This window comes from Bos indicus x Bos taurus, chromosome 22 (assembly GCF_003369695.1).
Source record: "Bos indicus x Bos taurus breed Angus x Brahman F1 hybrid chromosome 22, Bos_hybrid_MaternalHap_v2.0, whole genome shotgun sequence".
NCBI classification, from domain to species: Eukaryota; Metazoa; Chordata; class Mammalia; order Artiodactyla; family Bovidae; genus Bos; species Bos indicus x Bos taurus.
Genome location: NC_040097.1, coordinates 58,013,322 through 58,036,385, shown reverse-complemented (window position 1 = coordinate 58,036,385; position 23,064 = coordinate 58,013,322). Strand labels below are relative to the sequence as shown.

Below are 23,064 nucleotides of genomic sequence, written 5' to 3'. Positions count from 1 at the left end.
CCGCTCATCTTCCATCCTGTGTGAGCTGTCTTCTCCAGAGGGCGCTTCTGGATGAGAACGTTGCTCTGTTCCCTAGGACTCGGCCCTTGGGTGGTTGAGGTCTGAACTCTCCCACTCTGCCCCTCAGGTTTTCAGGGAGTCACATCCCTGCTCTGCTTACAAATTAGGTTCCTTTCTAGCAGAACTACAGTTTCCTTTTAGAAAAGATGTAACTTCTGTTTTAGGTAATGAGGGGATAAAGAGGCTTTTTTTGTTTATCAATGTTCTTTTCAGTCTAGAGTTATGGAAGTGCAGAACTGGGTTATCCTTGTAAAAACCTGGAGACTACGGACTTCCCTGGTGGTGCAAAGGTTAAGACTTTGCCTTCCAGTGCAGGAGCTGGGATCCAATATGCTTTGAGGCCGAAAAAACCAAGACATACAACAAACGATATTGTAACAAAGACTTTAAAAATGAGAACAAAAAAAACCCCTGGAGATTGAAGACATTTTCAAGTGAATCTTTTGGAGCAGGGGTCCCTAGCCTCTGGGATCTGAGGCGGAGCTGATGTAACAGTACAAATAAAGAAATAGAACGCACAGTCAATGTGATGCACTTGAATCATCCTAACCGTCCCCCAGCCCTATCCACAGAATAATTGGCTTCCATGAAACCAGTCCCTGGTGCCAAAAATATTGGGGACCACTGCTGTGGAGTAAGTTCCAGCTAGTGGGACATAAGTCAACAAAATTTTCCATTTCAAATAAGCCACAGATGGGCCATCCTCATTTCTCTTTGAATCTCACCATTAACAGAAATGATCATAAAGGGTGCATTTAAAAATTATGACTGGGGAAAATATTGGGGTGTTAATTTTCCCTACAGTTTTACATCATTTGTATAGCTCTTTGAACTGTAGGAACATCAACCACTGACTTTCTAGCACACCTGTTTGACAACTACCTTACTGTTCAGATGCAAAAGCACTGTCTCTTCGAAAGTTGATTTAACAAGATGTCTTGTTAACAACTAATAATTAGCACCAACCCTGAAATATTTAGGCAAGGACAGTATTTCACATCTACTTCAAACAAAAATAATTTAAGTAAACAATGTCTTGGTATTGTTCAAACCATTCATCAAGCCATTATGTCATATGACTCATTTTAAGGAACATTCCCAATCTCGCTTTTGGAACAGACAAACCAGTAAGCTACCCTGAGAGATTAGATACAATGCACAGCCTACACCGCCATGATACAGCTTCTGCTGCTTTGTTATTACACAGGTAGTTGCTTCCCTCAGCTGAAGCCTGGAGCCTCCGATTAGTTTTATGCATATTGGGTTTTGTTCTATTACTTGGCAGGAGATCCTACTCCCCTGAGTCAGCTGTGTTCATTGTGTTCATTGGTCAGAATAAATTCCAGCATCTGACACCAACTCCATTAATCACAGACAAGACTGAATAAGTGAGGAAGATAATAGAAATATCTGGCGAATGGTGAACACTGTTTATATATGGATGCTATTCAGTTAGTGTATTAAGAGATCTGAAATATTCTTTTTGAGTCCAAGGTGTTTGAAACTGTCAAAAAGGATAAAAGCCTTCTGACATCAAACGCTTTATCTCAGGCAAAAGATGTAGGAATTGAAGACAGTTATTACTAATATTCTTAATACTATCACCCTGAAATACAGAGGAATTTCCAGATGAAGTCATCCTTACCATTAGGGGTCAAACCCATGTCTCCTGTGGGTCCTGCCTGCGTGGGCAGGTGGATTCTTGGCCACCGAGCCGCCTGGGCAGTGGTGGTGGTTCAGTCGCTAAGTCACGTCCAACTCTTCATGACCGTGTGAACTGCGTCCAACTCTTCACGACCGTGTGAACTGCAGCCACGTCCGTCGTCCCTGTCCTTCACTGTCTCCAGAGTTTGTGCAAACTCGTGTCCACTGGGTCAGTGGTGATGTCTTATCCAACCATCTCATCCTCATGTCGCCCCCTGCTCCTGCTCTCATCACCTGGGAAGCGCCACCGTAACATCAACACAGCAAAGAACTGGGTTTCTAGAATTAAAATTCCTCGCTAATTAAAAACCACTTACTCAATAAGCAAATCATTAACACTTCAAAATAAAGTCTAATTGATGAATAAGCTGCTCTATGTTAATGGCGGGTGTAGCCCCTTTGAAGCAAACGGCTTTACACAGTAACATACCCAGTGGAGTTTTCACTATATGCTGAAGATTAGATGGAAGCCTGTGTGATGCTGTTCCCACTTCTACCTGGATAATGTACATGACTGTAAGTTTAATTCATACAACATACAGTTTTTCAACTATTTCATCATTTTTTTCAGTTAAGACTTGAGGGATGTATTAATACCAGGACAGAATTGGCTGCAGTGAGGTAATTTCAAGTCTTAAAGTCTAGATGGCAGCTTCAAATTTTATAAACATTGTGATTAAAAAATGATGCAAACTAGTACAGCCACTATGGAGAACAGTGTGGAGATTCCTTAAAAAACTGGAAATAGAACTGCCTTATGATCCAGCAATCCCACTGCTGGGCATACACACTGAGGAAACCAGAAGGGAAAGAGACACGTGTACCCCAGTGTTCATCGCAGCACTGTTTATAATAGCCAGGACATGGAAGCAACCTAGATGTCCATCAGCAGATGAATGGATAAGAAAGTGATGGTACATATACACAATGGAGTATTACTCAGCCATTAAAAAGAATACATTTGAATCAGTTCTAATGAGGTGGATGAAACTGGAGCCTATTATACAGAGTGAAGTAAGCCAGAAGGAAAAACATAAATACAGTATACTAACGCATATATATGGAATTTAGAAAGATGGTAACAATAACCCGATGTACGAGACAACAAAAGAGACACTGATGTATGGAACGGTCTTGTGGACTCTGTGGGAGAGGGAGAGGGTGGGAAGGTTTGGGAGAATGATATTGAGGCGTGTAAAGTATCATGTGGGAGGCGAGTTGCCAGTCCAGGTTCGATGCACGATGCTGGATGCTTGGGGCTGGTGCACTGGGACGACCCAGAGGGATGGTGTGGGGAGGGAGGAGGGAGGGGGTTCGGGATGGGGAACACATGTGTACCTGTGGTGGATTCATTTTGATGTTTGGCAAAACTAGTGCAGTTATGTAGAGTTTAAAAATAAAAAAAAATTAAAAAAAAAAAGATTTTAAACTTTGAGACACAATAGCACATATAGATGGAGTAAACCAGATACTGTTGTTCCACTGTAATAATTTTCTTATCTGTACACATTAAAAGGTCAGCAGGAATGTAATCTGTTCACATTTCCATCTGTTCCTTTATGCAACTTAATAATGACTCTTCTCTGATATGGTTTCCTTTTTTATGTTAGGCATTTCATACGCTTTGTAAAACCATGTCTGCAAACTTTCAGTTCCATTCTCAATGTGAGAGGCAGAAATGTACAATTAGCATCAAAGGTAGAATTGTGATTTTTAATAAGTTTATTAATTTATTAAGTACTAACACATATTTGATTCTTAGCCAGAATACGGAGCTGGAGGGTGTTCTTCCATACTGAAAAATCAACTACATAATATGGTACATTATGTGCAAATGTAAATACTGAAAAACTCTCCAAAAATTTAATCAAAATCTGCTTTGTTTGCTAATGATTTTCCCAGAAAACCACTGATGAGAACACCATGAATCTCTTCAGAATTAATGTTTATAATGGCAGTTTTGATTATGTTGATCCAAGTAATGCAGTGGTGGCAAGTTGGGTAAAGGCAAAGGTTTACTTTTCATTTCCCCAAATGTCGTCTCACTTGATTTAGGAGGGCTTGGGAATACCCAGGAATTATCTTCCAGGGAATTTCTACTGTAAGAGTTGTGTTCCTGAAAGTTTGTGCCATCGTGAGGAATGGATCGCTCGTGATCTGTCCACGACTGGAGAGCTGCCTTCTCTGATAAAACCTTTGCGTCTCCTGGTAAGGGGGAAGGCGTGGCATGACAGAGCGTTTTGCCATTTGGTGAGAGGGGGGCATGTCTTTTGTAAGCTGCAGTAAAATTCGACAAGTGCAGTTTTGTGCTGTCTTTACCCAGGTCTTCCATGCATCCTGCTGGGGCGCAAGCTGAAAAGAAAACACAGGCTAAGCATCAGCTGTCTGGCAGTTAGAATCATAAAATAGTAAACATCTGGTTAATCTGGTCACTCTAGAACTGGAAATGGACATTGCCAAATCAGTGCAATCACCATGGCCCTGGGACTTGAGGGATGACAGATGCCCTCAGTTCAAATTTACCTCTTGGTAAATAGCTCATCTCTCGTCTGCAAAATGGACACTGTAATCTTGCCCTGCCCGTATCACAGTGAAGTTGAAGAAATTACTATTTTAAAAAACTGGAAGGTGGTCCAAAAGTAAATTTTCCGAGGAATGATTATACTGTGAATTGTTGAGACCTAAATCAAGTTTATATATATATATATATATAAATATAGGTATTGTTATATATATATATAAAGGCTTTTATGAATAAAATAGTTTAAAAGCTATAAAATCATCTTTTTTCTTATAAATGGTAAATGTTAAATCTGCTATGGTCACAATATAGTTCAAGTTAAAAAAAAAGCAAAAAACCCCCTGTGTTTAGTAACATGTCATGGCTTAGAATACAGACCACAGATGGCACAGAGGCAGCGAGGGCCTGCCCCTCTGCCTGCACCTGCCCGGGGACGCAAAGCTGAAGCTCTCCCTGAGCCAAGGGGGCACCATGTGCAATCAGTGCCTGACTCCAGTTTTAAAGAAAAGAAACTCAACCACATGATACGGTAAGCTTGCTACTGCCCTTTCTCATGGGAGGTGACAGTGCTCAGCTTCTGGGCTGTGGTGACACGTGGCTCTAGAGAAAGGTGACCGCAGCTCGTCTCGTCCACTCCGCAGAAGACTGAGTTCTGTGGAGCAGAGTGGTGGCCCCAGGCCTGGCGCTGTTGTTGGAAACGTCCAGCTCAGAAGCGACATAACAGTGAGCCGTTTCCACACAAGAGGACAGCACTGCTCCTTTACTACTTTCTGGAAGTTAGAAGAGTTACAGGAGAACTCACTGAAGAATTACTCTATGAGTCTCTCTCAAGAGAAATGCTATTTCTACCATCAACTTAAAGTTGTCTCCTGTGTAACCCTGGCCGCTGGAAAATCTAAAAACAGAATGAATCATAAATTAAGTTGGAGCCTGCCAAAGCACCTTATTGCTCTGCTGATCTGTAATAACTAACCGTAGAAAGGGAAAGGAATTCTCAACTTCTTTCCTGTCTCATCCTGTCCCACTGTCTCCCGCCCCACAGTAAACATTCCAGAGAACGAGTCATAATTCTCTTGTGCCCTCTTTGTTTCTGAGGTGCAAATAATAATTTTAAATTAACGATTTTTAAAAAAATATCAAGTTACTCTCATGCCTTGAAAGTTTAGGACATTCAAATTTACACTGCACAACTGTACAGAACTACATTATGTAATGAAAGGTACAAATGCACTGATTTTTCTCTGAGGTATAAAAAGTAGCTTTGGCAAAGTACCCACTACTAGTTAACACAAAACTCAAAAGGTTTAGTCAGCTAAGCAGTTAAATATGAAAAAGCAATGAAAATTTTTGTTTGGTTAGAAGGGCTAAATGAATAGCATCTAGTCTCCATTCGAAATTATCGTTTATGGAGAGAAAAATTAAGTTTACAAAAATGGAAATAACCAAACAAGCAATTAGTTATCTTTTTGAAAACAATGTAAAGAGCTAAGTCTTTGGCATATTTTGAAGCACGGGAATGAAAACAGCTTTTGGTGTCTTGCTGTCTTTTTATTTTAATATATGAAGTAGTTGTGGTAAAAGGTCAACTAGAGCAAACTTCACACCTCAGCCTTGAACACATAAGCAACACTCGGCTGCGAAGAAAGCCACAAGGGGAAAAGAATGCAGTGCTGAAGAAACACATCAGCAACACCTTCATGTGTGAAGCTGACCGGTCTGAGGCTGAAGACAGAACAGAGAATGGGAGGCTGTGAACACACTACATAACTTGCGCTTATCAAACCCATTTGATAAGATTTCGATAAGATACGATCAAGAGCTGCTCTTCGGGTAGTTCGGCTGGAATCAGCGGTTTCCGGCAAACACTGACTTGCCTTTCTTGATTGCAGCTGGGGTTTTCAGCTTTCTCAGTAGTTCGGCTTGTACTTGAGTCACCAGATGCAAGTTAGACATTTCTCTCTTCAGTTCCCAGTATGCACTTTGCATATTGTCACTGAAATACAGGGTTTTATTTTTTAATGGTGGTTATTCTATATGGACAGAAGGGAAAAACTTTAACAGAGAAATGAACTTACCTGCATTTCTGCTAAAATTAGTTTTGAAATAACAAAATAAAACCTCCCCATTAAATATTAGTTGAAATATTTAATTAGAGCATTTTATAACAAACGAAAAAGATCTTATTCACAATAATAATGACCTAATTTTTATCAATGAACTGAACTGTGTTAAACAGAATGGTAATATAAAAAGTATTTTAAACGAATTTAATAGTTCTCAGTATTCAGATTTTATGATAGTCTACAAGGTGCAGTGGTGTTTAATAGTAAGGGCTATGTTCTTCATTTCCAAGTCTGACCAAGAATTCAGTGATGTTCATTCATGTATGGATTTTAAGTTTATTAATATAGTTATCTTTTAATTGTTGTTTTGATGTTGTGAATGCTGTTACCAATTGCTGAGTGTATACCCAAGTCCACATTAAAATACAATCGCGGTCTCATGCGTCCCCTTCTCTCTCGTCTGACTGGGCTGTCTCAGATGCCGGCTCTAACCAGCGTGACACGACAGCAGAAGTCACGAAGGGCTGCTGACTCCTGGCCGAGAGGAGGCGCTGCAGAGGCTCGCAGAGACAAGGACTGCACATAGCCCCATTTCTGCCTTTCAAAGCATTTTCTGCAGTTACCTGGGAGGTCATAAATCAGATATTTTAAACCTAATTTTATTGAGTTTTATCTTCCACTAAGCATTCTTATTTGGATAGTCATGATTTTTTTTTTTTAGGTTCTTAGTTGCCAGCTAAATAAATTGAAATCCTCAACACATATTCTTGCTTTGTTGCATGAGAATACATAAAATGTTAACTGTAAGAACAAATGATCTCATATTGTTCAAACAAGCACTACTGCCTCTTAAAGATATTAGTGTGTAATTTTAGCAATCAAATCAAATTAAACAAACATGTCACTTCAGGTTCAATTTTTGTCTAGCATAAACAAAAACCTTTGAGCAAACTTCAAGGATAACACTCTTGATATCTAAATCTAATATCCTAACTATGAAAACAACAGATATAATAAAAAAGTTATTTTAATTATGTAAGGCTACATACATTTTTGGTCAAAATATTCCCATTCCATTCAGACTATAATTCTTTCAATAGAAGCAGGAGAATAAACTTTACATTGCTTTTGAGAATAATCTACTTACTTGTTTTAATCTGTTGTAAACATCGTTTGTTAACCAGTAGTCTAGTTTTTCAGGTTTTTGACAGGTGTGAGAGAATCACAAAAATTAGTGAACCGCCTCTGCTTCAGCAGTCAGCATCTGAGCTGTGTGCCACTCTGCGTGTCTCACATAGGCACTGTCTTAAGTGTGAAGAGCCGTGGGTTCCTGGCTGCAATTCTGGGCATCACTGTGCTTCCCCAAAAGAGTTACTCAAGTTACACAGCAGCTAAGTGTGTGTAAACACTGTACATGTGCTAATACATGCAGTCATGACATGAATCATACAGCTTACAAACAGCATTTATTATTGACGTGCGATGGTCAATCAGTACCTGACTTGGAGAAAAGCAAACACAGTACTCAAGACAATGTATGGATACTGGAGTATCGGACACCTCATCATTCAACAAGGCTACTTGAATAAAGTAAGAGAAACAAAAATAATGGAGGTGTTGGGGCAGCTCTAATACACATTTTCCAATTCAATTTAGTAAAGACTGCTTATAAACTAGATTAAACTAGAAACTAGGTCACCAAGTTTAACATACGTCTACTAATCTTTTTCTTTTGCCTTGAGTGTCACCTGAATTGAAAACTACAGATATAAAGATCTAATTATTACTAAGTGTAAGCTCTCCCTCTTGTGGATAGCAAAGTAATGGCAGTTACTTTACGCTTTACAGTTAATATTAAAGTCTTCAGCAAAATCCTAATGATATAATTGTCTATAAAGAACTCATAAAAACGACCTTAACAGTGAGATGCAACACCCAAGTATCCTGAACGAGAACCATAAATGACAAAGCAGAAGCGACATGAGACATGAGGGTAACAGTGGCTGGGCAGGTCCCACATGCTGGACAGGCAGTTCACCCCTCACCCCAGCCTGGCGGCCTAGGGGCTCGCTGGACACAAGGAAGCCGGGGCGGGAGAACTTCCCGACTCCGACAAGCTCCAGTCCCGTGACTGACTGCCACCATTTTAGGGTCACATTTTCACACCATCCTCAGCTTCATCTTCATCACACTGACTGCTGACACAACCTTCTTGGTCCCACACCAAGAAGGTATGTAATTCCACACCATAATGAAGCCTGCCTTATCCACATCTCAAGGGGTGGACAGACGTCCAGCTTACATGGTAAAAACGGTAAAAGCTCAATTTTCTTAACTGACACTGTCCATTCAACTCTTTAATACTGAAATGAATGTGCCTTCTACAAGAAAATCTTTTTACTTCAGTCCTATTTTTCTTTAGCTTTTGAAAATTTACTGAACTACGCGATTCCCCAGAGGAATTAAAATACAAGTACGGGAAAGTCTCAGCCCAGAACTCAGGACTTAGGAAAGCACGTTTAGATGACTGATTTCCTCAAAAAAGCTTCTTTCAAATATTTTTAGTTGTAAGGCACAACAGGCAATCATTTTACCCTGCATCCCACACTCTGGTATGTTCTATTCTGTTTTATTCTCTATTTTTAAAATGCTTAACTCATAAAATTTCACGATCATTAAGGCAACACAGCACAGTGTGAAAAACACCAACATATTCCCTATCTTGGAAACCAAGAATGTGCATTGAAGTGACCCCACACCTACATCTGGCTTCAGAATTGAGGGCAATAACCTACAGGTAACCCTAGCCAGCACACTGGCAGGGCAGTGGCCAAGTTTCTGACAGGTAGGGCAATTTTTGTTGAATGACATGTATACAACGAGGACCATAAAAAGGCCTCCAGTAATTCAAAGGTTCACTCAGGAATAATACTGTATCACCTCGTTCACCCTGCAACATGATGAGGACGTGCAAAAAAAAAAAAAAGTTTTCCAAATAAATGGAAAATAATCCTTAAAAATACCTAAACTGGTAGCTAATGGTTTTATGGAAACATGCTATGTACTTCTCTCTCCTTATATAGTAGACTTATCATCTGAATTATTCCATTTAAAAGTGGATGCCGTAACTTGCAAAGATTAATAAAACAGGACTATAAACTGGACATAGGTATAAATGATAAATTGAAGGAAAAAACAAGATAAGACGCAGTTAGGAATGAGACTACATAAAATTTTATGCATGATATTAAGTTTACCAAAGGTAAGTCACAAATCAGGTTATTAATTTTCTAGCTGCTTAACCAGAAGATGGAAAAGCGGTCAGTTTCACAATCCACACTGCTACAGGTTTGCAAAAAAGCACAAACGGGCCTGGGCATGGGGAGCCATTAGGGCTCGCTTTAATCATACAGTTCTTTATCACAGAAAAACTCTTAGACTGAACTGAATTCTAAACTCTGTTTCTCTTAGTTGATATCCCCTGAATTACTACTGAGCTTTAGAAAACTCAAAACAGTACTCTGAAGCCACAATTATACAGTTCTATAGCCTCAGAAGTCAGACTCACCTCCTGCGGCTGCCTCCCTCTTCCAAAGCCTGCAGAGAGCCTTCTCTGTCTTGTCAGTGCTACGGTGCCTTCAAACACACATCTTTTTGGTGGGTGGGGGGCAGCTTTTCCCGTTATTCTCAAAAGAAGTGACCCCAATCATGTAACATTGCCCATGAACGGATACAGAAGCCTGTTCTATACCATGCACTTCTAAGAAAGTATTTACATAAGCCCCTTTATTTGACCTACTCTGATTCTAACATGCCTCTTTCCAAAAAACGGTTTAAGAAAGCTTGTAAAAATGACAAATACAATAAATTAGTATGGGGAAACCTAGGTTGACAGGAAAAATGGGAAGTCTGACACAGAAGACATCTTTGAAGAATAATTCACAAGGACAGGGTACTAGGCGTGTGTTTTAGAAAGGAAAGGCTTCCTTGCTGTGAGTGTAGACAGAGGTGGAAGGCGTCAAGTGGAGGCAGGGCAGGGCTGAGCAGCTTCCAGCCTACGGCGCCTACAGCACCGCCAGCCCCCACACCTGCAGAGGGGCAGCCCTGCCTCTGGAGAGGGGCTACACGGGCTTTCATTCAGCTCTTTTCCCAACTGAGCGTTTCTCTCCACTGGGTGTTTGATAGGAAGAATAGGTATGAGATCATTCAGTAAATTCTGGAAGCCGAACAATCCAACAATGAAGTCAAATGTGTGTGTTTCATTGGGTGGACGTGTCCATGAAGAGGGGGTGCTAAGACAGCACAAAAAAATCATCAGATAAAACAATGCACTTACGTTGATGAAATTAAAATGAGATAAGTACTTAAGAAACAAATGGCTAAAGTAACATGTATACACCCTGACAGCTACTTTTAGTCTTACCCTAAGAAGATGGCTCTCTTAAAATTCATGTCACAGTAAAGACTAAGGCTGTCCACGTTTGGCCCTAAAACAAAGTGATACTGCCACGTATGGAAATGCATAATCTTCATGTAAAACTCAGAATTTACTACAGAATACTTCTGCACAGCTAGCTCCCTAATATTCTATCTAAAACAGTACTGAATGTTCAAAAATTTTATCTAAGGCATCATAATAATATGCATCCTTCTACCGCTCAAGTTCAAGCCCATTGTTAAGGAACAGTTAAATATTTTCATAAATACACAGTGATCAGAGATTTCATGCAGCACTCAACAGTGTCAACCTGTTTTAAGGTTAAATCGTAACAGAAGCAACCTAACACAGTGCCCGGCAGAACAAGGTGTGGCTTCTAAATGCTGGAGAATGTTCGTACCTTGAAACGCTCAGTCTCTGCAGATCTCTGCAGTTCAGATTGTCATCCAGAGATGGATCCTGTCATTGTTTAAAAAAGTTTAAAAGTTGTCATCATTACCTTCTATTAATTCTCAGTACTTTACTACTCTACACATGCTTCAGCTTTTACAGAATACATCTATAACCGTAGATCTTATATTCAATGTTAATAAAGTAACTCCAAATCTGCCAGATATTTCTAAATCATTTCTAATTATTTAAAGTCATTAATGCTTTAATTTTCTTTAAAAAATACACTTGCTTTCACATAAAAGACCTTTAAGTTGTACAAAATATATTTCTGAAGATACTAACCTGAAATCTATACTAAAAAAATGGTAACATTTATCAAATTACTGTTTGTTCAAGGTATAGCTCAGTGAATTCCATCAGAAAATGGAAGTTTGTTGGTATTTCACTTTTGGTATTATTACAAAAAAGTACTCAAATTTAACAGGTTACTGTTTAAACGATCAGCATAAATGTCCTCTTTCCCTAATAAAATGATAGGGAGAGGATTTTATATAAAGTCCTTATATACTTTCAAGTTTTAGTAATTTAGGTTACAGACGACAAAAAGAACCTATGAAAGGTATTTAAAAGTGAACTTAATACATTTAAGATAATTCTATAACACACTATTTGCAATGCGTTTCAATTTGAGGTCTAGAACAAATGAAAATGACTAGCACAGGCAGCCATTCTATTAGCGGAAGTGGCCCGTATAAACTGAGAGAATAAAACTTCATTTTACCATTTCTTGTATCATTTAATGATATAAGTGGAACACTAAAAAGCACAAAAGGAATTCATGAGTCCTCTGAATCTGGGAGTGTAAATCATCAATATGTATCATAGAAGTTAAAGTGTCTTTGGATCTGACTGTTCAGAAAACAGCAGCTGAACACGGCAAATGATTAGCTGCATCCCAAGGAGTCCTATGGAACGGGGACACAGAACTGGTCCCTGAGTCAGAGGAAGTCTGACCACGAGTAAAGGACATAACCCTGGACCTTTTCCTTTCCATTTCCTCACAGGAAATGAAGGAATCAGATCAAGTCACTTTTAGTTTCTCTGTATAATTAATTAAAAATACATGTTTTACTTACAGTATTAATTACAGTATAGTTATTTGTTCAGTCGCCAAGTTGTGTCTGACTCTTATACATATATGCATAATGGAAACCTTCCTTGTTTTTTAAAACCAATTAAAAAAAACACCAAACACCAAGCAGTTTGGGTTGGTAAAGTATTTCTCCAGCTATCACCTAACAATCCAGAAAAGCCTAATGTAAAGTAACAAAAAGCACAAAGGAATTGTCTCTAACATGCACAGACCCTGTCCTGGCCAGTTCTTCACCGCCATGTTCTAAAAGCAGATCTGCTTCTCCACTCCTGCCATCTGATGTTTGAAGCTTTGCATGAATAGGCTCAGAGCTACAAAATCCTGGGAGACACTGTTCCAGTTAAACAGGTCCCCGTGCTTCAGGACTGCGCAGAACCTCCAATCCACACAGCAAACCGGGACTCTAACGGGGCTGATGCCAGCCACCACAGACGTCTATGCCAACTCCATTCGACCAGGGTTCCCAACACTTTGGCCCTAGTGTCTTCTTCTCAAAGGCCCCACTGTTCTGAATACAAATGGCTTGAAAACCAGAGGATATAAGAAGTAAAGAAGGCCCACAGTGGAACTGACCCAAACCCTGACCCCATTAATATCAAACACTATCTACCAAGCTCATGAAGTACTTAAAAAAAAGTAAGCCCACCAAAGCCCCACTATTCTTTCATGTAGGATGTTATTTCATACTTCAGAGATGTTACTATTTCACAGGAAGTACCATCTTAAAAATATTTTTAAGTATGGCTGCAGAAGATTTAAGATTAGTCATATGAACATAAATTTCTCTCGTTGGCTTGCTCTTTGACTCCCACGTTCAAGAGGACTCTGATAGCAACACCTTTGAAACAAGACTGAAATGTGCACATCCCACAACATCAAGATTTAAACTTGGAACCCTTGATAAATTTCCACTCCATCTCTCTCTGGTTTGTCTTTGGTTGTGAACACTGTTTACTTTAAACTTCCCTTCCCCTAACCATTCTTATGAAGGAAGGATCTTAAATTCCTTTTTCAAAAAATAAAAATTCCTCCCTTATGTCACCTTCAACTCTTAAAGTTTCTTAGTCTCTGAGATTCAATTTCATCAGCAGTAAGACAAGTGATTTCTAACGTTTCTTCTATCTTTAAAGTACGTTAAAAGTCTTTCTGGGATTTGTGAAAGATGAATTAAGCTAAAAGCAAATTTAATCCCCTAGCGCCACCTAGTGGAAAACGTTAAATAGTGAGGATTTAACTGTGTAACACTAGTACACAGTCACACCCCTTTGGACCCCTACAGTGCTGCTTTTCTGGATTAACCTAACTGGATTTTTTGGAAACACACTTCCTTATTGAATAAACTATGTAATAGGCACCATGCTGCTTTATATATTACCTCACTTAACTTTCATAAAAAGTAGCTAGTTAGTGTCATTAGAACAGTTAAATGACTTTGCTAATGTCACAATTAATAAGCAACACAATTAAGAACCAAGTTTTTATGACTCTATGGTACTGCTTTCTACTCTATAAGGAGATATCCATTATTTATTAAAGCTACTGAATTATTTCAAGTAGAATGTATATGCTGACAATTGTAATTCAGAGCTTCAAGGTGCCAATCTTTTCTTGCAAGCACAGAAGCAGAACTGGGCTTGTGGGACAAGATGCTGGAGCTGCTGAAGGAATTGTGTATGCGGTCACAGGTGCAAAGCTAGGAAAACCAATTTCAGATGTCAAGTAGGAAAAATCTTTCTTTTGGTTCTAACAGGAGTTGAGGCTAATTTTTATAGGTGGTATTTTCCCTTTATCAGGCCTGGGGGCTGCAAATCAGGTTCTCCCTGTCCAGTGCAGAGGAATTCACTGGGTAAAGGCCAAGGCAGGATGCTGTATTATTCTTAATGCCCATCTCCTTCTTAACCAGTGGTCACCTTCAGTAAAGACCACAGTACAGAAGGGCCTGTTAGCTCATCTAAGGACACGTGGGCTTGGGGCAGAGTGCCGGCGGGCAGCCAGGCAACATGGGGGAAGCAGTGGCTGCCCAGGAGAGCCGAGGGTGGGGGCCCAGCTACTCAGGAGTGCCAGGTACTCTGATGGGCAGAAAGGCTGACCCTGAGAAACAACTGTCCAAGAGGCTACCTTAGATTGCAATATATGAGTGTACAGAATGTATATAGTGGCCACTGAACTCTAGAGAGTAGTTAACTTTTCAATTTATTGCAATAATTTTTTTAAACTTTGCATCTAGAGCATTGCTCTCACTCTGCTTTGCTTCTCTATCATTCCTTCTTTTTACCCTCAGCCCCTTCTGTCATGACATCTGAAGACACATATCCAAGCTTTTAAGAACTCAATGTAAAGCTGTCCCTCAGTGTCCATGGTGGTCTGGTTCCAAAATTCACAGTGGGTACCAAAACGACTTGGAAGTCCAAGTCCCACGTTCGCCCCTGCATATCTTCAGGTCAGCGCCCATGGACTCAACCAACAACCGGCGGCCCAGTCGGCAGCCACCTCTGGAGGCCTCGATCCACAGATGTGCAACCTGCAGATTTACCAAAGACTGACTGCATGTTTCTTGGAAAAAATCTCTGTAAAGTGGACCTCCACCGGTCACACCCACACTGTCCAGGGGTCACTGTAATAGCAGACAGACCCTGAATGATCTGAGAGGCAACTTGTGTTTCAGTGGGTGACTTCAGGCTACACACACCTTAGCAGCTCAGCAGGGTTTTCTGTTTTGCTTTCCCTGCCCCTAATTCTTGAATTCTCAGTTATCTGCTGAAAACTAAAGTTGTTCTGAAAGTATTAGACTTCTGAGAATTAGTGGATGCTCAAAAGTTTTGTTTTAATAATTATAAAAATCAAGTTTCTTGTATGTCTAAATTAATCAAATTATTAAAGTGGAAAACTTAAAACTTGAATTCTCTTTAAACTTTACAGAGAAAAAAATGATTTAAGGAGATTGAAAGAAAGGAAGCTGAAAGAACAACTTTAATTAACTAATAAGGTTTTTAAAAATTAGCTTTTAAACAACAGAAGCATGTAATTCTGGAATTATGATAAAAGCATACAGTTACCACATTTTAGCAAAAATGATTAAAGAGGAAGATAAAGGTGAATTTTCACAGAATATAATAATTTTCTAAGTAGTTACAATTTACGCTGACTCTGTGGTCTAACACCTAGTTATAAATCCTAAATAGGACGCACGCAGCACGCTGGGCTTCTCAATTCAGTGATTCGGTAGTACCGTTTGTTTGGCTTTCTGCAGCTCTATTCTGAGATCTCTACATTCTTTCCTCAGCAGTTCCAGTTCCTGTTCCAAACCATGGATCTTCAGGTCGCAGCTTAACTTTTCCACCTCCCAGTTTGATGAAGGAGGATTTAAATTTCTTATCACTACAAAAAGGATGGACATTAAAATTGTTATTTCTGACTTCTACATGGGTTGCAGTTCAAAAAAGATTATGTTAGTAAAATGGAGGTAAAAGAAAAACCAATATAAAACACCTACAATTAAAGTGTTTTTGAAAGACAGTAAGTACTTTCAAGTGTCTAAGATATTAGCAATCTTATTTTATACAACACAATAGAACGTGTTCTATTGTGTCATCATCCCTATTTCTGATTTCTGTTTAGATAACAGCAAATCTGTCAGCCTGAAACTTTAAAATACACAGCACATATCAAGCATACGCTGAAATGACAGATCAATTACATATACATGTGAAGGTTAAGACAGTGATTAAGAATGAAATGAAGTGAGTAAGCTGAGGCTCACTCAGCTAATCATCCCACCCAGTCCTTGTAGAGAGGACAAAGCTTGACCATCAGGCCTACAGCATGACTTCTGAACAATTTCATTCATAAACATTCCACTGTACAAATGCAACAGCACTGGACACGGACTAACCCTTCTCCGTATTAAGGGATACCCTTAATAAGGAACCCTTACCCTCATTAAGGAACTAAAGACTTAGTTCCTTAGACTCTGTCCATAGAAAAAGGCCCACTCACCCGCCATGAGAGAGCCCCCCTCAACCTCCCGTCAGGCCTCTCAGAGGCCGCGTCTTGAGCTGTCCCCTCAGAGCCTTCTTGCATGGAGGCAGGCTAGCACCCACCCCCACTCCTAACTTCTCAGAAGCATAGCATCTCAGCGGCACATTTTAACAACCTTCAGAAACTGGATTAAAATAAACAAAAAAGCAACTGTAACTACTCCATGACAGGGTGTCCAATGTGGGCAAGAGGCTTTATAGAATATGGGATTGTATTCCTTTCTTCATCTACTTCATCACAAACCAGCCCTGAATCAACCATCAAATTTTCTCTAGGAAAAGTGCAATTTACATCTAAGGAAAAGTTAAGAAGGATTTGATATTTGGTAAAAGCAGAACACAGAAATTAACATAAGCCCCCAAATTAAAAAGTCAGTCCTTAGCACACAGACAGAGAAAACTGATCATGGCTATAACACATGAATGGAAAACCGTATTGATCGCAGTAGAATATTTGTAACAAATAAGCGGCCTACCCTGCTGAGTTTCCACCTCTGTCCTCAGCTGGAGGAGTTCTACTTCTTTAGATTGTAGCTGCTCATTCAACACTTTCAAAGATTCAGAGTTGTCTTTATTCTAGTTAAGTAGGGAAAATGCCACATTACAGTCAATAAAATCTAAAGATTGGTATTACATTATATATTCATTTTCAGGCAGATTTGAAAAAACAGATTCCAGCCTTTTAAAAGCAAGGTGGGAAACTGAATGCAGTTTTCACCAATCTTTTTCTAACTTAGGACATTTTTTCACTGGCTTAAAAAAAAAAAAAAAAAAAAAAGAAAAGTGATAAACTCTACTACTACTACTACTACTACTACTAAGTCACTTCAGTCGTGTCCGACTCTGTGCGACCCCATAGACGGCAGCCCACCAGGCTCCCCCGTCCCTGGGATTCTCCAGGCAAGAACACTGGAGTGGGTTGCCATTTCCTTCTCCAGTGCATGAAAGTGAAAAGTGGAAGTGAAGTCGCTCAGTCATGTCTGACTCTTCTCGACCCCATGGACTGCAGCCTACCAGGCTCCTCCGCCCATGGGATTTTCCAGGCAAGAGTACTGGAGTGCGGTGCCATTGCCTTCTCCGGGTGATAAACTCTACTGAGTCACAATTTTTCAAAATAAGTTAGTGGTGTTAGATGTACTTAAGACCTAAACATCATTACAAACCAACTACTTATTTTGTATAGAAGTAAGTAACAAATATTCCTACTAAAAAGTTTTCTGCTTTTGCCTTGAGCAGGCAAATTTTTTGTCTAATAAATGTAAATATCTCGTATTTCTAATTTTAAACCTCCTGAAGGAGAAAATTCATTTGCAACACACAGATGCCATTCTTTACAGACCAGCCTACCATTTTATCCAGCTTGCTTTTCAGATTATCTCTATCGATGCAGACCTCTCGGTACGCGTGGTAGGCTTTATTTACTTGTTCCCGTCCCACAGAGCTTGTTTCTTCATCCTTTCGAGCTCCTATAAGCTAAAGGCATAAAATCAGAAGACAAAGCTTAAGAGGATGTTCGACATCAGCGAATAAGTCAGTCTTCTGATGGCTCCGCATCTCAGTTTAATTACACTAATGCAGGGAATAAAGCCTGAACTACAATTAAGTGAACATTTCACTTCCATACATTTATGCTTTAGTGATTAAGAAAGTAAAAAGCACAGAATAGATATTTTAAAAAATCTTCGTTTATGCTTTTCCTTAATCAGTATCTTATACTTCGCTGTACCTTTTATAATTCATCATACTAAAATACTATCATTCTTTCATGGTGCTTCTCTGTTTTCCAAGCTAGAACATACTATTTAATTTCTATCATCGGAAAAGTGAATATCAATTTAGTGTGTACTTGACACTTTAAGGAATAGAAGTGTTAGTTCATTAAGTGCTGTATTAATGCAGAACAAATTATTAGGATTGTTGATCACAAAGTAAATACTTCCAATATTACTTATCACATTTTTCTATTGACTTTTAAAATAAAATTAGAGAAGGAAATGGCAACCCACTCCAGTGTTCTTGCCTGGAGAATCCCATGGATGGAGAAGCCAGGTAGGCTGCAGTCCATGGGGTTGCACAGAGTTGGACACGACTGAAGCGACTTAGCAGCAGCAGCAGCAACAACGCCAAACTCCAAAATGTTATCTTGTTTCACTCTATCCCAGTATGTCACAAATTTATTTAATAGTCATTAAAGAAAATTCATATGAATACTAAGAAATCAATTATTTTTACAACCGAGTCCTCCTTTTCTTACTTCCTGCAAATGAGTCAATCTCTACCAAACTCCATCCTCAAGTCTGTACAGTTGGATCATTCCTTCTCATTTTGTGGAAACTGTTGTCTGTAACACACTACACGGAAGAGCTGAGGATCATAAACTATGATCTGAAGAAACGTGAACTGAGTTAAACTTTAAAAGTAAAGGATGAGTGAGGAAGATTTCCCAATACATAAGCAAAGCAGATCTGAGGATTTATAACTGAATTAGCTACCTGGCTTATGTATTCCGTAACATGTAGGATATACAGTTTCTGCGTGAGAAAGGTGCAAACAGAGGACGTTAATTCATCAGATACACACTTTCTTATTAACGTGTGTATGAGAACAAAGAGAATGCTGAGGTAAAGATGTCAGTCCTGGTGAAATTTCAGTCCTGACAAAAACACTATTAAACATATTGGAACAATGTTCCAGGAACTTCTTCCCTTCTTGATATATAATTGTTTGCATAGGTTTAAACATCCTGAATGAAATACACACAGCTAGGAAGGTAAGGCAATCTGAAAGAGGTAAGAAAAACATTTGAACTTTAATCCCTTCATGTTGCTAAATCGTCTTCTGCACACATTCACCAAGCATGATAATATGTGAAACACAGAAGGCCAAGTAAAATGTCCAGGGTTTTGAGATTAGCAGTGACTTGTCTTTGGAAATTTGCTACACTCATGGATGACAGAGCAGAGAAATATTTAAAATTTCAAATACTTTGAGTTATTAAGTCGTAAACATAATGAAGGTGATAGACAAATTACCTTTTCTTCCAAAATTCTGATTCTTTTTTTTAAGAAAGAGTTCTCTTTCTCTGAATCCTTAAGTCGTTTTTTGATGTCTTCATATGCAGTGACGAGGGCAAAATGTGAAGCAACAGATTCATCTCCTGAATATATTGAGACTGGAGTCACTGGGTCTCTCCTGTGGGCTTTTTCATGATTCAGAATACAGATGTCATCTTCCACCAGTGCATCCATGACAGCTGTTTAAAAATAAAGACATAAAATAGCAATGTCTCACTGAATAAATAAGCAGAAAAAAGTATATTGAGAGCATAATACGAACACTGCTGAAACGTTTAAAAACTGCCATTTCTTTTTTCTTACCGAAACACAGTTGATGTATATGTAAGTTTCAGGTGTACAACATAGTGATTCACGGTTTTAAAGGTTATATTCCATTTACAGTTATAATACATTGGGTATATTTCCTGTGTTGTATATGTTCCTTCAGGTCATTTATTTTATACACAGCAGTCTGTATCTCCTGTCCCGGTCTGGCCCATCCCCCGTTCCCTCTCCTCCCTGGTAACCACTAGCTTTCTCTCTCTACCTGTGAGCTTGTTTCTTACCTGTCATATATTCACCAGTTCATTTCTTAGATTCCCCACGTGAGTGACGCCGTACAGATTTCGTCTTTCTCTGACTTATTTCACTAAGCATAACACCCTCCAAGTTCATCAATATTGTTGCAAATGGCAGAATCCCCTTCTTTTCTATGGCTGAGTCGTATCCCATTGTCCACATGCACCATATCTTTTTTCTCCACTGATCAGTCAATGGACACAGGCTACTCCCGTATCTTGACTATTGTAAATAGCGCTGCTATGAACACTGGGGTGCATGTTATCTTTCTTCATTAGCGCTTTTACCTTTTTGGGATATACACTCAAGAGACTTGCTGGTTCCTATGGTACCTCTATTGTTACTTTTTTGAGAAAGCTTCATACTCTTTTCCACAGTGGCGGCACCAATTTGCATTCCCACCAATGCTGTACAAATGATCTCTTTTCTCTACATCCTCGCCAACATTTGTCATTTGTGGTCTTTTTGATGATAGCCATTCTGACGATGTCAGAATTGTGGTCTCATTCTATCCCACTGTAGTTTGAATTTGCATTTCTCTAATTAATGATGCTGAGCATCTTTCCCCATGTCTGCTGGCCATCTGTGTATCTTCTTTGGAGAACTGTCTATTCAGGTCTTCTGTCCATTTTAAAATAAGGTTGTTTCTTTGATGCTGAGTTGTGCTATTCTGGATGTTATCATTATTGATTTTATCATTTGCAAATATTTTCTCCCATTCAGTACACTGTCTTTTCATTTTGTGAATGATTTCCTTTGCTGTGAAATTAAGTCCCACTTGTTAACTTTTGCTTTTGTTTCCTTTGCTTTAGGAGACAGATCCAAAAAAAAAAAGAAAAATTGCTATGGTCTATGTCAAAGAGCATTCTGCCTGTTTTCTTCTTTTATAGTTTCAGGTCTTACGTTTAGGTCTTTAATCTATTTTATTTTTTGGATATGATGTTCGAGAATGTTGTAACTTCACTCTTTTACATGAATTGTCCACTTTTCTTAGCACCACTTACTGAAGACACTGTCTTTTCTCCACTGTACAGTTTACTAAAATTTTTTTTACTGAACTATAGTTGATTTACACATGTTCTGTTAGTTTCAGCTATACAACTAAATGATCCAGCCTGTAAAGTTCGTTTTGCTTTATTTCAGACAACATGAGCATTAAGGAAAGGGTGTGTGTGTGTTTTTCTGGGTCTGTTCTGTCATCGTGTATTTGCTTTTCTGATTTTATGATCGAAAGCTTCAAATTGCTCCCAAGTCCGATGCTGTAAAGAGCAATATTGCATAGGAACCTGGAATGTCAGGTCCATGAATCAAGGCAAATTGGAAGTGGTCAAATAAGAGATGGCAAGAGTGAATGCCGACATTCTAGGAATCAGCGAACTCAAATGGACTGGAATGGGTGAATTTAACTCAGATGACCATTGTATCTACTACTATGGACAGGAATCCCTCAGAAGAAATGGAGTAGCCATCAAGGTCAACAAAATAGTCCGAAATGCAGTACTTGGATGCAATCTCAAAAACGACAGAAGGGTCTCTGTTCGTTTCCAAGGCAAACCATTCAATATCACAGTAATCCAAGTCTATGCCCCAACCAGTAACGCTGAAGAAGCTGAAGTTGAATGGTTCTACGAAGACCTACAAGACCTTTGAGAACTAACACCCAAAAAAGATGTCCTTTTCATTATAGGGGCCTGGATGCAAAAGTAGGAAGTCAAGAAACACCTGGAAGTAACAGGCAAATTTGGCTTTGGAATATGGAATGAAGCAGGGCAAAGATTAATAGAGTTTTGCCAAGAAAATGCACTGGTCATAACAAACACGCTCTTCCAACAGCACAAGAGAAGACTCTACACATGGACATCACCAAATGGTCAACACCAAAATCAGATTGATTATATTCTTTGCAGCCAAAGATGGAGAAGCTCTATACAGTCAGCAAAAACAAGACGAGGGGCTGACTGTGGCTCAGATCATGAACTCCTTATTACCAAATTCAGACTTAAATTGAAGAAAGTAGGGAAAACCACTAGACCATTCAGGTATGACCTAAATCAAATCCCTTATGATTATACAGTGGAAGTGAGAAATAGATTTAAGGGCATAGATCTGATAGATAGAGTGCCTGATGAACTATGGATGGAGGTTCGTGACACTGTACAGGAGACAGGGATCAAGACCATCCCCATGGAAAAGAAATGCAAAAAAGCAAAATGGCTGTCTGAGGAGGCCTTAGAAATAGCTGTGAAAAGAAGACAAGCAGAAAAGCAAAGGAGAAAAGGAAAGATATAAACATCTGAACGCAGAGTTCCAAAGAATAGCAAAAAGAGATAAGAAAGCCTTCCTCAGTGATCAATGCAAAGAAATAGAGGAAAACAACAGAATGGGAAAGACTAGAGATCTCTTCAAGAAAATCAGAGATACCAAGGGAACATTTCATGCAAAGATGGGCTCGATAAAGGACAGAAATGGCATGGACCTAACAGAAGCAGAAGATATTAAGAAGAGGTGGCAAGAATACACAGAAGAACTATACAAAAAAGATCTTCATGTCCCAGATAATCAAGATGGTGTGATCACTCACCTAGAGCCAGACATCCTGGAATGTGAAGTCAAGTGGCCTTAGAAAGCATCACTAGTAACAAAGCTAGTGGAAGTGATGGAATTCCAGTGGAGCTATTTCAAATCCTGAAAGATGATGCTGTGAAAGTGCTGCACTCAATATGCCAGCAAATTTGGGAAACTCAGCAGTGGCCAGAGGACTGGAAAAGGTCAGTTTTCATTCCAATCCCAAAGAAAGGCAATGCCAAAGAATGCTCAAACTACCGCACAATTGCACTCATCTCACACGCTAGTAAAATAATGCTCAAAATTCTCCAAGCCAGGCTTCAGCAATATGTGAACTGTGAACTTCCTGATGTTCAAGCTGGTTTTAGAAAAGGCAGAGGAACCAGAGATCAAATTGCCAACATCCGCTGGATCATGGAAAAAGCAAGAGAGTTCCAGAAAAACATCTATTTCTGCTTTATTGACTATGCCAAAGCCTTTGACTGTGTGGATCAC

The 23,064-nt window shown here is 39.2% G+C and overlaps 1 protein-coding gene across 5 annotated transcripts in view; it reads right to left on the bottom strand.

The window, feature by feature from the left end:
* Positions 1-3,362: 3,362 nt before the first annotated feature.
* AZI2 (5-azacytidine induced 2) overlaps positions 3,363-23,064 on the bottom strand; it is a 41,242-nt gene continuing 21,540 nt past the window's right edge. For 2 of the 5 annotated variants that reach the window (XM_027523646.1, XM_027523649.1), the window contains exons 2-8: positions 19,402-19,622; positions 17,717-17,842; positions 16,846-16,945; positions 15,562-15,710; positions 11,187-11,245; positions 6,160-6,278; positions 3,363-4,116 (exon numbers count right to left, since the gene is read on the bottom strand). In XM_027523646.1, coding sequence (XP_027379447.1) covers positions 3,704-4,116; positions 6,160-6,278; positions 11,187-11,245; positions 15,562-15,710; positions 16,846-16,945; positions 17,717-17,842; positions 19,402-19,617 — 1,182 coding nt within the window. In that variant the 5' untranslated portion in view covers positions 19,618-19,622 and the 3' untranslated portion in view covers positions 3,363-3,703. Of the gene's footprint in view, positions 4,117-6,155; positions 6,279-7,495; positions 7,701-11,186; positions 11,246-15,561; positions 15,711-16,845; positions 16,946-17,716; positions 17,843-19,401; positions 19,623-23,064 lie in introns of those variants that run through there. The other 3 variants (XM_027523648.1, XR_003507891.1, XM_027523647.1) reach the window with 3 other exon arrangements.